Source organism: Fusarium fujikuroi, chromosome FFUJ_chr10 (assembly GCF_900079805.1).
Source record: "Fusarium fujikuroi IMI 58289 draft genome, chromosome FFUJ_chr10".
Lineage (NCBI taxonomy): Eukaryota > Fungi > Ascomycota > Sordariomycetes > Hypocreales > Nectriaceae > Fusarium > Fusarium fujikuroi.
The window spans coordinates 2,110,946-2,127,744 of record NC_036631.1 but is presented as its reverse complement, the minus strand read 5'-3'; the positions used below and the strand labels follow the sequence as shown (position 1 = coordinate 2,127,744).

The 16,799-nt window shown below is 48.5% G+C and overlaps 5 protein-coding genes; 2 read left to right on the top strand and 3 right to left on the bottom strand.

Annotated features, from left to right (window-relative positions):
• Window positions 1–1,451: 1,451 nt before the first annotated feature.
• FFUJ_11035 (related to integral membrane protein PTH11) lies at window positions 1,452–2,864 on the top strand (the record flags this gene model as incomplete). XM_023569887.1 has 6 exons in its annotated part: window positions 1,452–1,641; window positions 1,698–1,723; window positions 1,772–1,808; window positions 1,859–2,312; window positions 2,361–2,733; window positions 2,784–2,864. The coding sequence occupies 6 exons, from the start codon at window positions 1,452–1,454 to the stop codon at window positions 2,862–2,864; spliced, it is 1,161 nt and encodes a 386-aa protein (XP_023437039.1).
• Window positions 2,865–3,165: 301 nt separating this feature from the next.
• FFUJ_11034 (probable polyketide synthase) lies at window positions 3,166–10,880 on the bottom strand (the record flags this gene model as incomplete). XM_023569886.1 has 9 exons in its annotated part: window positions 3,166–4,389; window positions 4,442–6,034; window positions 6,084–6,296; window positions 6,363–9,346; window positions 9,405–9,528; window positions 9,587–9,724; window positions 9,881–10,154; window positions 10,211–10,682; window positions 10,742–10,880. 9 exons carry the CDS (start codon window positions 10,878–10,880, stop codon window positions 3,166–3,168), a joined length of 7,161 nt encoding a protein of 2,386 aa, XP_023437038.1.
• Window positions 10,881–11,833: 953 nt separating this feature from the next.
• FFUJ_11033 (related to dehydrogenase) lies at window positions 11,834–12,821 on the top strand (the record flags this gene model as incomplete). XM_023569884.1 has 4 exons in its annotated part: window positions 11,834–11,870; window positions 11,927–12,174; window positions 12,241–12,511; window positions 12,565–12,821. 4 exons carry the CDS (start codon window positions 11,834–11,836, stop codon window positions 12,819–12,821), a joined length of 813 nt encoding a protein of 270 aa, XP_023437037.1.
• A 521-nt stretch (window positions 12,822–13,342) lies between these two features.
• On the bottom strand, window positions 13,343–14,640 carry FFUJ_11032 (related to 1-acyldihydroxyacetone-phosphate reductase; the record flags this gene model as incomplete). XM_023569883.1 has 9 exons in its annotated part: window positions 13,343–13,426; window positions 13,483–13,622; window positions 13,674–13,730; window positions 13,787–13,850; window positions 13,913–13,928; window positions 13,979–14,051; window positions 14,100–14,281; window positions 14,334–14,555; window positions 14,609–14,640. The coding sequence occupies 9 exons, from the start codon at window positions 14,638–14,640 to the stop codon at window positions 13,343–13,345; spliced, it is 870 nt and encodes a 289-aa protein (XP_023437036.1).
• A 676-nt stretch (window positions 14,641–15,316) lies between these two features.
• On the bottom strand, window positions 15,317–16,457 carry FFUJ_11031 (related to short-chain dehydrogenase/reductase family protein, putative; the record flags this gene model as incomplete). XM_023569882.1 has 2 exons in its annotated part: window positions 15,317–15,515; window positions 15,559–16,457. The coding sequence occupies 2 exons, from the start codon at window positions 16,455–16,457 to the stop codon at window positions 15,317–15,319; spliced, it is 1,098 nt and encodes a 365-aa protein (XP_023437035.1).
• Window positions 16,458–16,799: the final 342 nt, after the last annotated feature.

The window sequence follows — 16,799 nt, the reverse complement described above, 5'->3', positions numbered from 1 at the left end:
GAGTGAGAGGGGCGGCGGGAGATCGATGGGAGGAAGGTGACAATATGCAAGCCACCACACGAAACAGTGCCTGCTTCAATTGGAACTCAAAATGTGACAACAGTGAGTTATATTTATGAGTATAAGGGGGATAAGAGATGGTTATGCATGCGTCTTTGTCAGCGCATCATAATCTCCTGTAGGATGTCTCGGTAACGCAGGATTCAGCTGGAACAAGGGTCCATGGGTAAAGAAATGTGCTATCTAGGGTCTTGCATTGGAATACTCTCCAGAACTATTAATTATCACCGTCGTTTGGTCTTTGAGCTTATGCAGCTGGGGTAAAGGACTAAGGGAAACCCTGAGCTGGATATCGCGGCACGAAAAACCCCTGCGTCATGCAGCTTATCCGACAAATCGGCCACAAAAGGCGAGTCAGGAATATAGACGAGGATGTGCAAGAAGAACCCCAGCCTTCCCCGAGAAATTGCACGCATAGAACTCATAACGGTCTTGGCATAGGATATATAAGTCGTATCCTGAGATGGATTAGGCTTCAAGATGTCATCCGATGGTTTAATCTATCGTGAAGTTAATCGTGCAGAAGGACGAGACGAACATGTTCGTCGTCTAGACATTGCTTGAACCCTGAGGCCGGAGGGCGCTACCACCTCCCTTAAGAGATTTAGTGCTCAAACCTGCAGAGTGTTGGTTGTTGGTCGTTGGTCATGATGCCAAGCAGCCAAGGCACTGGAATCTCATCCGGTTGGCGGGGCTAAAGTAGTTAGATCAGGGATCTAACAATGAAATCCTGGAGCCGGCCGCCAGATCCCGTTGTAGACATCGGTTAAAGAGGTGGAGAAACAGCCACACTGAAGATGAGGAGGGGCCGGCCGGTAGTTCAAGAGTCGTGAATTACCGATGGTATACTCCGTAATTAGCGGCCTTTCGTTTTTTGGGCATTAGCCGCGAGTTTAATGCTCTTAAGAGCTAACGATTCCAACTTTTAATTGCAAAGCTGCGTACGACACACACAAAAAGGGATTCTCTCGACGCCACAACGAAGGCCTAGAATCTGTCCCCTGCTCCGGATCAATTTCCCTGTTGTAAAATATGGGGGAACTCGCCTCTGGAATCAATAATACGACCCTACGACGCAGGGTTTACCCCTCATCCCAGTTCCAGCTGTGGCTGCCCCGAAGGTCGCTAAAGAACACTAGAAAAGTCCAAGCCTGTAGGATCCCTACAATGACCGACTAGGGCTTACGCTGGCAGATGACCTTTTGATTTAGAGTTTGGCCCTTGTTGATGATGAAGCAGACCCCTGGTAATGTTCTCGCACTTCGCCTGGAAGGCGTTTGGAATGCCCAGATTACTGACGAAGTGGCTGCTTCCATGCACTCGTTGTCTCGACTTATATAGTAATTTCCCCACCGCTGGCGATGGCATTCTCTCACTCAATTGACTCCAAAATGGACCAAAATGACAGCGGCACAGCTGCCAACATGGTCTTCCGACGTGGTTATGTGCCGGTCTCGGAAATACCAACGAATGCGACTCAGCAAACTGGAATTGCGATTATTTTTCTCATGACGTCTCTTGCTTTCGTCACATGGATTGCCCGCATGTACTCCCGATTTAGTAAGAAGCAAATCGGTATCGGTGAGTTCGCGGCAACGCTGCATGTGAGATCTCTTGGTTTAACTGACAAGCTATAGATGACTGGTTCGTCACAGTCGCAATGGTAATGTTACCGCGCCGATGAAATCAATCTGATGACTGACCAAGGTAGCTGTTTTCTATCGGACTACATGTCCCGTATTACTACTGTAAGTGCTGTATGCAACACTTCCCCAAGACGGGCACTCATCCTCCATAGTTTTCAGATACGAATACATCGGCTTCCATACTAAAGATCTTCCCAAGTCTTATGACATCGAGCCTGTCTTGTTTTACAACTGGATAATGCAGGTCCTTTACAATCCTATCCTGGCTCTAGTAAAGTCATCGATTCTTTTCTTCCTTCTTCGACTTGGAGGCCATAATCGTGGTATCAGATGGACCATCTACGGCCTAAACGCATTTAATGTGGCGTTGATGATTGCGATCTTCTTGACTGTGGTATTCCAAACCATTCCTATCAATGCGTTCTGGGACCTGTCTATAAAGCCAGAACGTCAGATTGATGGACCAGCGTTCTACATCTCATCGGCTATCATCACAATTATTACGGATTTTCTTGTTCTCTTGATTCCGTTTTGGATTTTCCTGGGTCTCAAGATGCGGATCGCTGCAAAAGTTGGTTTAATAGTGGTATTTCTCATGGGCGGCGTGTAAGTAAGCAACTAGCACCTAATTCGCAATTACTAACCCTTCGTCAGAGTAACAATTGTGGCTATTCTTCGTGTGATCGAACTGCATAAGAAGTTCTACGTCAAAGGATACGACTCTAGACACTCGCTTGGTGACACCCTGAGCAGTATCGAAGTCAATCTCGCCATCATTGCTTGCTGCGGCCCTGCTCTGCGTCCACTGTTTCGCAGAATGTTTCCTCGTCTATTTTCCGGAAAAAGTACTAATGATACTGGGAAATATAACACGCCAAGTCGCTACGGAAACGGCACAGCTGGCGTGTCGTCTTTTCATCTCAAGGATATGCATCGAAGTAGAACACAGACTGAGATTCGTGGATATTCACCTAATGGAAGTGAAGAGGAGATCATGACATACAATGGCATTCTCCGGACGACTGCTGTGAGTCTGCGTTACGGACACCGCGTTATTTCTTGACTGACTTTGTACAGGTGGATATTAAATATGGTGATGCACATTCAACAGACACTGACCAAGTGGACAAAACCGTGAGAGGACCTACGCCACCGTGAAAAGTCTGGGGGGAAAAGCTCATGGGTACACACAGTGTCTTGGTTAACTGTGAAGGGTAAATGGGAGTTCAACTATGTATAGTATATTTAATGTGATATAAAGTGCTTCGGGCCACTTTAGGATCAAGCTTTATATCTTCTGATAATTTTATCATCCCGTGGCCGATCAAATTGGCGAGACGCCCCAAGCGCTTGCCATAAGCATCAGCTTAGTGATTCTGAGAAGCTTCACAGGGAAATGGGTTTGAGTTGGAATACACATCATTCTGTCTTAAAGCGATCTGTAGTATGACCTATCTAGCTAAAGCTTCCCTTCTACTAACTCTGCCAACGTACCCAAAGTCGTTTTCGTGCTCATAATGTCCAAGAAGGGGATGTCTATCCGTAAAACTGCCCAGAACCACGAGCGAAACTCCGACGCAATCATGCTATCAACACCAAAGTTAGGCAGCGGCTTATCCTCACTGATTTGGTCTGTAGGAACTAGGATCAGGTTAGAGAAGCGCGTCTTGATCAGCTGCATGATTGCGATGTGCAAGGTAGCAGAGTCTGCAACCGAGGCGAAGACGGGTGACAGAGCCGAGGAAATGCTCTTGAACCACTCTGCAGCTGTTACAACAGCTACGTGACCATCCTGAGGAACTACATCCTGAGCCTCTTTTTCAGCTAAAACGGAGGCTAGTAGGATAGAGGAGCGTGCTTCGTTTAGGACACCGTGGCTGGTGACATCGAACCCTTGAGCACTCAGCTCGCGGATTGCAGCAGACTCCAGGCCTGTTAGTAGATGCGAGTCATCAATTCGACCACCTTGCTCGCTATTCAGTGCAAGATCGACGATCTGCAAGAACGCATCTTCGTTGAGAGGCTGAATGCCTTTGCGCAGAAGCAAGCTCTCGATCTCAGGGTTCTCGTGCAGATAGCCCACTTCCGAGATCATACCTAGACCAACCGAAACACAGGCTTGTCCGCGAGACCGACGCCATCGAGCAAAAGCATCGAGAAAGCCGTTGGCCGAGCAGTAGTTGCTTTCGGTAGCTGTGCCAACAGTCCCTGAAACAGAGGAGGTGAGGAGGAAGAAGTCTGGCTCCTTGGTTTGGTCTTTATCGACATGGACCTGGAGTGCGTTGTGAAGGTTCCATGTTCCTTGCCACTTGGGATCGATGCCGGTGTGCCAAGCCTCATTGGACATGCTGGTGAAGAGAGATTCGGAAAGTCCCATAGCTGCTTGGACTATACCACCTATATGTCTGCCCGCACTGACGCAAGCTTCAACTGCTTTTGTGACATCAGATAAGTTGCAGACGTCGCCTCGAACTACCTCCACCGTAGCACCGGCCTTTTCGAGCCTGGAGATAAGCTGGCGTGCACTCGGTCGGTCGGCACCTGAACGACCCAGGAACACAAACCTGCGAGCGCCGCGTGTCATCATCCATCGACTTAAACTACGTCCCAGTCCACCAAGGCACCCGACGAGAAGATATACCTTCTCAGGGTCAAAGACACTCAGATACAGAGGTGGGGCGACCTGTGAGTTCCGTTAGTTCATCTCATATCACTAGGGTATAGGTTATGCTCACCGGCACTCGAGCTTGCTGATCCTCCATCGAAATCACAATCTTGCCCACCCGATCCTTGCCCAAGAAACTTCGATATGCCTGTGCTATCTGACTAACATCAAACACCTTGATCGGAGGCGGCTGAATCTCTCCATCACGATAGAGCTTTAACGTCTCGCTTATGAGTCTGTCCCAGATAGATCGATGGAACTGGTCCTGAGAGTAGAACAGCTCGGAGAGATCGAATGCGGTGAAAGTGGCGTTGCGAAGAAACATGCTCATATCTAATCTTCCAGCATCAACGAGCTCACGCTTCCCAACTTCGACGAAACGTCCAAAGTCGGCTAAGCAACGCCAGCTATCGTGCATCAGATCGCCAACTAGGGAGTTGAGAATGACGTTGACTCCTCGACCGCTGGTTGCGCTCATGACGCCTTGGACAAAGGTTGAGTCGCGGGAGTTGAAGATGTGCGAAGACGGAACGGATAACTCGTTGATGAGATACTCGCGCTTGACGTCAGAGCCAACGGTGGTGTACACAGTAGCCCCTATCCTGCGGGCGAGAATGATGGCAGCAATGCCAAGACCTCCGGAACCAGCGTGTATGAGTATAGACTCTCCTGCACGTAAGTGGGCACGGTCGTTCAGGGCGTACAACGCAGTGGGATATATGACCATCATGGAAGGCATCACAGTAAATTCCTCATCAGATGTCATTTTATGTGCACTTCCGGCTGGTACACGAACAGCTGTTCCAAGATGGTGAGGTGCTGATACAACAACACGATCGCCGACTGCGACATGGCTGACATCTGGGCCAACTGCTGTGACGAGGCCTGAGAAGTCAAATGCCGTAGTCATGTTCTGCGTGTCCACGCGCCCGCTCATGGCGTAGACGTCTTTGGCGTTGAGACTGACGGCTCTCACGTTGACATCTACATAGCCCGGATCCAAAGCGGCATGAGAAGTAGGCTCAGACAACGTCTGGAAAAAGAGCGAATCCATAGCGCCAATGCTATCAATCGATAGTCGTGCTGGATGGGAACTCGCTAGGGGTTCCAAACTCCTACCAGCATGAAGTCCAAGGCGCCGTCGGAAGAGTGAATTGAGCTGGATGTCGGGACAGTATCTGCTGATATGCAGAAGTCCATCCATTTGTATGAACTCGCAGTCGTCTCTGTCATGCACACGGCCAAGGACTTTAATAACATCTGAGCATATCAACTCCGTGTTAAGATCAGCGAGTGACCCAACATCCAGGATAGAGAAGCGCAGTGCAGGTTGTTCAAGCATAAGCGCGCGGGACAGACCGTTCGAAAGCGTCAAGTTGGGATTTGGTGTAGGGCCGAGCATGTTTGCGCCAGTAATCCATAAGAGATTCGTCGTCGTAGATGTTATGGAGCGTAGTCTTTCCATGTCCTCTGAGTTCATAGTAGCTAGGAACTCGTTTTCCATTTCGAGCAGGGAGATACATATGTCAACATCGGTGATCTCGGCAGTATCTACCTCGTGGAACTTGATGCTGGTGACATGAGATATACCGACTTGTCCCGACAGTGTTGCTGATATAGCCTCGCCAAGTTCTATAACAGTGGCGGAAGCATTTTCGGCACGCTTGAAGATTTAGTAATTAGGTCATAGCTGGCTATAGGTGCGGACTTACCACAATGAAAACATTTCTGGGGACGGTGCCTGGCATCTGAAGAGGACGTACGCCTAGTGAGATCTGGTTCCCGGCATCCAAGACATCGAAGCCAGACGCTTTGAACTCGGTCGCGGTGATACTTGTCGTACGAGTGATAATGATGCCCTGATCTGAGAGTAGGTCGCTGAGCCGTCTGGGAAACCGATCCCAGAATTGCTTTGAAGTATCGTGCTATGGAATCTTGTTAGAGAATATTCGTCAACGGGTGGAGTTCCATACTCTAGGCAGTAATAATACATCAAATGGATCCTTTCCATCCTCTGGTTCCAGCGATACGTCCCCGTCCGCTGTCAAGGTTCCTACATGCCAGGACCGACACCTTGAAAAGGCCGTATCTTTGGACAAGGTCGATTGCCAGTGCTTTGCCTTGTAAACCAGCTCATCGACACCTAGCTCGAGAACACGCATCCGTGGGTTCTTGTGTCCAGCGAGATCAAGAAGTGCGCTCATCACGGATAGACTCTCGTAATCACGCACATCTTCCGTTTGTTGATCCACGAAAGCGGTGATGTAGCTCCTCATACTATCCTCTCCACTCGGATCGAGACGCTGAATGTCAGGTTTCCACGTCACTCTTAGAGTTGGGTTTCGCTGTGTATACAAGTCGCTTGGAGGGTTTTTGCCTCCTTGGCTTATAGTGGACTGATCGACCGTAGTTGCAGTCTTTCCGGTGTACAAAGAAACTCGTAGTCCGGTGTAGTCTATAACAGGTTTCCCAGTCGAATCTCGTACTGTAGCCGAGATAGATCTGCTGGATAAGCCGGTTTCTTCTGAAGTGGCTTGAATCTCAACGTCAACATCGACACTGCTTGACGGAGCCTGTATTCTACACTCCGAGATGAAGACTGGCAACCATGCCCTCAAAGAATCGACATGACCTGCCGCAGTGCTCAAAGCAGCTGCTTGGATAGCTGCGTCCATGGTGATGGGGTGAAGAGTGTAACGTGTGCCGCCACGTCCGTCAAGAGGGGGTTCAAGTTTTGTGATTCCAATTGTCTCCCGTCGGCTTCGTCCCCCATCAGTCTGTAAGCTGTGAAGAGACCTGAAGTGAGGACCAAAACAGAGACCTTCCTCATGCCATTTGGCATACCACTTGTTCATGGACCATTTGTCAAAACCATCGATCTCAGATAACGTAACACTGTGCTTATCTCGAGCTGTCAGAGGTTTGGTCAATCGAATGTTACCCATGCAGTGAAGCATGGTTCTTCCAGCCTGCCAAGATGAGATAGAAAACTCATGCCAGTCAACGGAACTAGTAGTGTTAGAGATCTTGCTGCCAGACATGGTGGTATGGAGTTCCAGGTCAGTGTCCCTCGAATAGACATCTCTCTCCTGACTGGGGATCTGCAGCGCAGCACTGATATTCACGTTGCGGAACTCAAAAGAGACCTCTTCTGCCGGTTTCGCCTTTGCGTCGAGGATCTGAGAAAGAGCCTCGATAGCCATGGCCATGTAACCTGTTGCAGGGAAGACGATCTGATCTTCTAGGCAATGGTCCTTCAGCCAAGGTATTTCGCCAAGACGCAATAGATTCCGCCACGTGTAGTCAATATCATTACCTGTAAGAGCGCGGGTACCAAGGAGTTCATGGCGCAGAAACTTTCTATTTCGCATTTCGTAGCTGGCTCGGGGCTCACTCCAGAGTACACCTTGATTCCGCGTGTAGTCCCATGGGTAAGGAGCGAGCTCATGAAGGATCCTTAGCCCCATGCTAGGCAGAGTGTTGACGGCATCCCAGTTCACAGAATGTCCGTGGGAAAAGAGCTTTCCGGCAAGCGTCTTGACGCACTGGTCGGCATCTTGCTTTCTGACTAGAGCTGATGAATAGGGAAGTGATGCTTCAGTAAGTTGAAGATGCTTTCGGATTTGCTTTATCGGCCCTTCAAGGGCTGAGTGTGGACCAATCTCGATAAGATGTAAATTGCCCTCGCCTGAGATCATGCTTGAGATAGCGGAGCTGAACTGAACAGGCTGTTCCAAGTTCATTCTCCAATACACGGGCATATCGGGTGTCTTCTCCCGGATACTGGGGCCTACGGATGAGAACATTGTGACTGCACCAACAGGTCGGCAAGTAATGCCATCTCTCACAGCCTTCTCATCAAAAGGAGGGATAAGTAGCTCTTCGTATAAACCACCTACTTCCTCCATCATGGAGGAATGGTAAGCACGACCGCCTGTTTGCAACAGACGGCAAAACCTGTTGTCGTTTTCCAGCGCCTGTTTGAGTACTTGAATCCCTTCATGGGAACCACTCAATGTGACGCTCTCGGGGGCATTGACGCATGCCACACGGATCTGATCTGCGAGTCCCTTGCTCTCGATCAAAATCTCAGCAGCAGCATCACTCAGTCCAACTGCCATCATAGAACCGCTGGTCGTCAATTTACCTGCAGCGTACCCTCGAAAGTAGGCTACAGTGATGGCTTGCGAGGCACTGATTATCCCGGCACAGTAAGCTGCTGCTATCTCGCCAGAGGAGTGCCCGACAACTGCGTTACACTGAACACCCCAGCTGTGAAGTAGCTCGACAATGGCGATTTGAACAGCTGTGCAGACTGGCTGGCTACGCTCGACCTCGTTGATGAGGGTTGTGCTGGAGTCTGAGATAGTCTCTTCCAATGTCCAATCTGGAGCGTGTTCAGGGGCGAGCGCTTGAAGCACAGAGTCGAGGCGGCGGATTGTTGAACAGAAAAGTTCAGAGCTAGCGAGTAACTCCTTGGCCATGCCTGGATACTGTGCACCTTGCCCTGTGAATACAAAGCCAAGTGGCAGCGGCTTCATAGCGTGGAAATCACCATCACCCGTTGTTCGCATTGATCTTAAGATCTTGCCGCTCTTGTCAAGATTTGCCAGAATAAAGGTTCTGTGACTAAGGTGGTCGCGCCCTTTGGTAAGAGTATAAGCCAATGAGTCAATCTCGTTAGCAAGACCGAGCCGAGGGAGCCTCGAGGAGATATCATCGGCTAGCGCTTTCAGAGAGTACGGCGAGCTAGCCGATAGAGGCAAAGCTACGGTTCTCTGTTGTCTTGATATCGCTGCGTTGGTCATGGATGGCCCCATTGGATGTTTGTTGGCAAGATAGCTCTCAGCTGACTCAAGAATGATATGAGCATTGGCACCGCCGTAGCCAAAGGAATTGATGCTTGCGCGACGAAGACTTCGTGGCCAGTCGCGAGCATCCTGCGCAATCATTAAATTGCGCTCAGCAAGAACCACTATAATTGTCACTTTATGTTAGTGGGATGTTGCGTCAACGGAGAGATGGAGTTGTACATTTGGGATTGAGGTTAACGATGCCTCGAGTTGGGGGGATCTGTCCCTTCTCGAAGGATTGGACAACCTTGAGCACGGATGTGAGGCCACTTGCTGCTTCACTATGCCCGACGTTTGTTTTGACCTGATATTTTGTCAGTTCTGTACAATAGCACCACCACGCTGGATCTTCAGATGCTTACCGATCCAAGCAGAAGTTGGTTGCCTGAGCCTCGATCAAAGACTCTCCCAGTGGCCTCCACCTCTATAGGATCACCAACAGCAGTTCCAGTACCATGGCATTCGACATAATCAGTCCCTGCAACGTCCAATTTGGCATCCTGGTATGCTTTGCGCATCGCCAGCTCTTGGAAGTTACTATCTGGGAGGGATATTCCGGGAGTCCTCCCGTTCCTGGAAGAGTATTAGCGTCGGTTTATAGGAGGTTGGGGGACTACTTTCGCATTCAGTGCACTCCCCCTAATGACTGCACGAACAGGGTTTCCATCCTTGACTGCAGCGGATAGGCGCTTGATATAGATAGCATTAACACCTTCAGCTCGACCATAGCCATTGGCGGATTCGTCGAATGTAAGACACATGCCTGTGGATGAGAGGACTCCGCTCTTGGCAGCAGCAATGTGAGGCTCTGGTGATAAGATCAGGTTGGCGCTGGCCACGATCGCGTTGTCACAGTCTCCCGCCTTGATTGCCTTGATAGCTTGGTGGAAGGCGTAGATTGACGAAGAGCAGGCAGTATCTACCGACAGACTGTTCAATTGTCAACACCTAATTATCCGCTTATCACGAGAAAGAAGCACACATACCTTGGTCCATGGAGGTTGAAAACATGGCTAATCCGGTTTGACATGATAGTGGCTCCTGATCCAGTCGTTACATATCTATGCAGATAATCAGGATCCCTCAGCTGCAGAGGCTGATAGTCCACCGTGAAGTTTGCCACGTAGACGCCAGTATTGGAGCCAGCGACAGCTTCCATAGAAGTACCCGAGCTCACAAGACATTCGTACACGACCTCGAGAATCTTGCGTTGCTGTGGATCCATGTACGTGGCCTCAAGGTTGTTGATGTCAAAGAAGGCATTGTCAAACTGTCTGACGTCCTCGTTAATGAAGTATCCTCCGGGGACATTCGTGCTGCCGCTTCGGTTGCTTTGAGGATGGTAGAATCCATTGATGTTGTATCGGTCAGCTGGCACAGGTCCGTAGGCTGATTTCTTTTGGATCATGAAGTCCCAGAGGTCGTCTGGGGAGCGGATACCACCGGGCAATCGACATGCTGCATCAGAGTTAGGCTGGATGGCGGACCAGGGTCCTAAAGTCTTTGGGGATACTAACCCATCCCAACAATGCATAGAGGGTCCTCATCTGGAGTTGCTGCATTCGCATAGACCATCTTCTGCTCGTTTTGAGATCCCTGACCGCTGCCAGGGGTCTGAGAGCCAGATGCTACGGTGATAGTCTCGGACTTGGTCATGTTGGTTTGTCTTGATTTGCTTCTGTTTGCAATAATGGTTTGCGGGTGCGAATCGTAATGGAATCGGCGATCGATTCATGAGCCGACTTTATAGCACTTCTCATTTCTTCAATCTACCAATCCGGCTCGATCGCTATACAATGGGAAGACCTGATTCGATTGACCATTTCCTTGATGAAAGGGACCGTATATTCCAGGTTTATGCCCATGTATCACGTTTACACTCTCTCCTCTTTCCTCACATCAGCTGAGATCATTACACTGCCTGCTTACATGGTGAGGCAATGTCTTCCCGTCTCGAGTCTAGGTTGGTCTGTATACAGAACTAGTGATAGATGATTCAAATTTGAAAAGTGAAGCTATCCGCCACCTTGACCACCAATACCTGGTATGGATACATTCCATGGATTGAAGATTCTAACACAAGGCCAAGTATTCTCAGCCGCGACAATAGCGGTCAAGATACCACTCTTGGATCACACAACATGCATGTCATCAATGGAATCTAGATGAGTCTTAGTTTACAGTCCAACACTTTCAATCATACAACAGAGCGGGGTTAGAGAGAGAAGTTACTATGTCACAGAATTCCAGTCCGAAGACCCTTTGAACGACCACAGCACAAGACGTTATGTTTGTGCGAGTATCGGCGAGCCGTCTTAGTATAGCCCTCGAGATACAACGGTTGGTTTCGTGGCTCGTTGATGGCCTCTCAGAACTTTTCACCTCCGCGGCCATAGTAATCATATGACAGTTCCAAGAATAGATACAGATATGGCGTTTCCTTGTGCATGGTCCTGTTGAATGGCGAGCACTCTATTCCGAATTGCATTTGTAATCCAACCGGCAGTCAATTTGTGTATTAATTTCCACGCATTGCCAGTTATCTTGTCCCCTGTACAGGACAGTGAACCGACATTCAGATTCAAGAGACAGACAACAGCATCACAAGTATGGACGTTCCTGGATATGCTATAATAGTTGGAGGGGGTAAGTAAAGATAATGCTCCTGCTATTATCCTCGAAAGCTAACCTGATTTTTTTAGGGAGTGGCATTGGTCGGGCTTGTGCCATCTCCTTTGCAAAGGAGGGGGCTTCTGGTGTTCTGATAGCTGACATTAACGTCCGCCCGGCGAAAGATGCTGTCAGCGAGTGCAAAGCCGCAGCAGTAAACAAGGAATTCCGCTGTGAGGCCATTCATGTCGACGTGACTCGCGAAGATTCGGTTCAAAACTTGATGAGCCATGCCGTACAGACCTTCGGGCGCATTGATTACTGCGTCAACTCGGCTGGCGTGAGTCATCATTGGATGCAGATGTACCTCAAGATCTGACATACATAGCTAACGCGTTTCATCTAGATCGGAGTTCGGCAAGCGGTCGATATTGCCAACACGTCTTTGTCCGACTTTGAGAGATTTCTTCGAGTTAACACTACAGGAATGTTTCTTGTCACGCGAGAAGCTTCTATCACCATGCGGTCTCAAGAGCCAGTCGCAACCTCAGCTGGTAGAGGGGTATCGCGCGGGGCGATTGTGAATATTGGCTCTGCGTCTTCCATGGTTGCAAGTCCAGGTGTCCTACCGTACACCACGTCAAAGCACGCTGCACTTGGATTGACGAAGAATAGCGGTCAGTCGATAACAACAACCTTTGTCAACAACAGCCAGCTGATATCTTGGTAGCTCTTGACAACGCGTCACATGGAATTAGAGTCAACTGCGTTTGCCCTTCCTGGACAGATACCCCGATGACACGACAGGCCCTCGAAGGCGTACAGGGTCTTGTTGAGTTTGTGCATGCCGCAGTGCCGATGGGCAGGATTGCAACGCCAGAGGAAGTGGCAGATGCTGTTATCTTCTTGTGTAGTTCGAGATCTAGCTACATTACTGGCACAGCCTTGATTGTTGATGGTGGAACAACGCTGACGGCCATGAGATAAGATACGAGGCCTGATTGGGACTCGTTGTTTTGGTAGACACGGGATACTTGATTCAATGTAACGTGGTGTTTATATTGTGTAAACTGTCTGCTTTTCGTTCTTTAAGCTTATGATGTTCCGCCATTGTGCTTGGTGACCCAAGAGCTATGAGGATATCTAAGGCGAACGAAAGTTTCAGGGGACGTCGTTTCTAGCGTGGCGGAACTGCTAAGCCCAGTCTTGGTAGCCCAATCAAACTTTTCATGGACTTGAAATAAGGCTAAGCCATTTCATATGCGGAGATGGCTTTCCATGAACCATCGCCCGCGAGCGAAATAGAAAGAACCTCGTCCATAATTGAGGCATGCGCTTGAAGAGAAGTATAAGTATTATTAAGAGCACTGATAGAGAAGCGAAGAAGCCATAGTAGATTCCAAGATTCGGCCTGGGACAATCAATGATAATTACTAACTTCAGTCGACACTAGCGATGAGATTGACGATGTGGAGAAGGCCAGTAGTATTCCTAAAAACACCACAGAATCATCTTGTTCCCTCCTCCTGAAACCTAGCTGCGTGAGCCCGTTGCAGCTTTTTCATGTCAAACATTCTCCAAAGGATTGAGTCCTAATAAGCAGTCAATACTAGCTGAGACAGTATGAGATACATCGGATCAGACCAACCCATATGGCTCGCCAAGCAAACGTGTCGAGAAATCTGGTCAAGGTGCTGAAGCTTCCGAACCAAAACCAAGCAGACGGACGGCTCTTCAGACTTTCCTTGACAACGTTCTCAGCTAATTCCAAACGGTCGGTGGCATTTTCTAGAGATATGAGTAGGCAAGAACAGAAAATTATGGTAATATTCATCTTACTCGGCTTTCGCAAGACATGCTGCTCAAATTCCTTGGCAAGGGCGGAGTAGTAGGACCCTTGAGAGTACAATATTAGTAATTCCTCGTATATTGAGTAGACTTCATATATCAACCTTCTGGAAGTCTTCTATGGGCGTCGGCCTTTAGAATATTGGTGTTTACTTCTCCTGAAATAACCTAGCGAGACATCTGTATCAGCCAAAAGTAAATTCGCGGATGGTAATGTAGGAGCCACATACCGTAATTACTTTGACTCTTCAAAAGGATGGACGTTAGCAACAGTGTTTGCAGAAGGATTCACATACCTGAATGGAGCCATTTCGACCCTCAGGGTATTAGACCAATGCTGCAGAGCCGCTTTAGAAGCATTATATGACGCTGCGAGTTTGTCAGCGCAGGAATTCGTCGATATCCATGGACACTCACAGCCGTAAACAAAGGGAATCGTTCCCCCAATGGAACCAATGTTGACTATGGTGCCGGATGCTTCAATGATCATATCATGAAAATGATGGACCATGCGCATGGGGCCAAAGACATTCACATCAAACATACGCTGTACAACAATCACGTCTGTGTCGATAGCGGTCATAGTGTATGCAATTCCTCTGATGCATCATCAGCTTTGAACGATGAGACTTTGGAGGGGCTGATGCGTACGCGCAGTTTACGAGGATATGGAGGTGTCCACCGGTGAGTTCTTGGACTTTGAGCTTGAGCTCTGAGACGGAATCCTCAACTTTTACGTCCAGAGGGAAGCAGGTGATGCCAGCCTGCGATAGATGAACACTTGACTCGTGGGGAAGAACGGTCGCGATTGCGTGCATTGAAAGGCGCTTGTACTCCATGACAAGTGCCTCTCCGATTCCACCTTGGCCGCATCTAGATAGTATCAGTGATAATACAGTAGAGCTTTGAGGCGATTAAATCAGTACCCAGTAACGAGAGCGAACTTAGGGCGAGCCATCATAGAGTTTCAGTGGGGAAAATGTTGGTAAAACTGGGAAAGATGAGCGAAAGGTTCTCAGAAGAGTTGAGAACATTGAAAGTATGCGGGTGCCCATTTCTCTCTTGCCAAGCCTATCTTATCTTGCAGGAATGGAAACTTCTTTCGAGCATGGCTATCGATGGTGATACAACGTTAATCATCTCACGTAAGCCACATATGCAATACAATGACATAAACTCCACATTTGACTGGACTATACAGTGGTAAAGGATGCTTACCATACTGTTTGGTGTCAATGAGTAATATGCCGTGCTCCCCAAGACTTGAATTGAACGACAGATGTAAAGGATGAATCGGTGGGGGCATGAGGCAAGTAAGAATGGCACAGCATGACATTGCGATGTCCAAGAGTTAAAACGACGCGCGTCTTAGCATGGTGTAAGCCCATACACCTTGATAGAGCAGCTGTCCTTTCTATTGCGAGTCGATTGATTGATTGTATCAATACGATATCAAAGCAAGATTTATCGTAATAGAGAAAGACAGTAGGAAAGACTTTAACAACAGAAAGTGCTTAGTTAACGTAATGAACAAAACTTGATACCGGCACCTAGCTCATCCAAGGGAGTAAGAAGACTTCTGATATAAATGTGTCAGAAAGGTCAGATTCTAGATCCACCAAATTTACAAAGAACTATATCAAGTTTGCCTCAGTTCTTCTTTCAGTAGGGATAGAGGTCCTAGGTTTGCTGGCCTCCCTGTCTCCAAACTGGGTTTTCTTCAAATCCTCGATGATCTTTGCCACTCCAAAGGGCTCAAACTCACGCATTGTCTCTTCCCACAACGTTTTCCCCAAGTCTTTACCTACAGAAGTATACCATATGGCGGGGTACCTATCGCCGTCAGTTTTTATAATGGTAAAAAGGCAATACTTACGGCTTGATACTCCAATCACTAATAAATGACCCATGGCTCTCTATACCACGCAAAAGGCAAGCATCGAGATAATTAGTAGCAGCGATATCCACAGGTCTGGCAAATATTAATTGCAGTGCTCCTGCAAGCCTCTCAAGGAGGGGGGAGAATTCCCGGAGGAAGGCCGTTCCTCGCGTGGTTCCTGGATTAACCATGTTCACGATTACATGATTCGGGTTGACAGACTCGGCAAGCGTTGATACAAAGAATGTGAGCAGGAGTTTCGACCGCGCATACCATACGAATTGATTGTAACCTTGATCTTTGTCCGACTGTTCCACTACAGGGCCCATTGTGTGCATGTCAGCACGATATGCGAGGTCGGATCCAACAACTGTGATGACTGGGGGACGTGTGCCAGCGGCAGTCCTTTTCGACTTCAAAATGGGTAGTAGCAAGATGGTGAGGAGCGCCGTGGAAAGGTAAACAACTTGCATGGTGAGCTCATGTCCGGTAGATGCTCTAGTTAAAGAGGGTTTGATCAGCGCCGCGTTGAGAATGACAATGTCGATACGTGGAAGCGTGGCACATCGGGCCGCAAATGCCGTGACAGAATCGTAAGACTCCATATCAAGAATCCAAACAGATACTGTAGATTGGGGGAATTCATCTCGTAAGATGCTAGCTGCTGCGTCGCCTTTCGTATGGGAGCGCACAGCCATGATAAGGTGGGAAAGGCCTAGCTTGAGGAGCTGTCGACTTGCTTCGAAGCCCAGGCCAGTATTGCTCCCGGTGATTATTGCAGTCTTTTCTGCCGGTTCGAGAGTGGTTGGTAAGGGCTTTGGGGTGGTGAATTGGCGGGATAGCCAGCCTCGAAAGGTGGCCTCGAAGGCAGCTTGATGTTCGAGCTCAGCGGACATTTTTGCAATTATAATCATATGAGATGCACTATAAGATGTATTTGACTATTTAAGCGTCGATTTATGAGTGAGGGGGGAGACAATATGCATTAATAAGCCTTTATTGCCGATGTTATTCCTCCAAGTTCCACAAACTCTGTAAATATGGTTTGGTGTCGGGGGCCGTCTCAATTGTGGTCAATTCTTTTGAGCAAGATTCAGAGGAGAGGGCTTAGCACTATAGTAATATGAAGATGATGTGATTGTACCTTATGCTCTTGCACTATTTCATGAAGAGTCACTCACTTGGTCATATAAGTGATGGGCCAGACCTACGCATGGTGGTTGGACATTGCTGGTAGT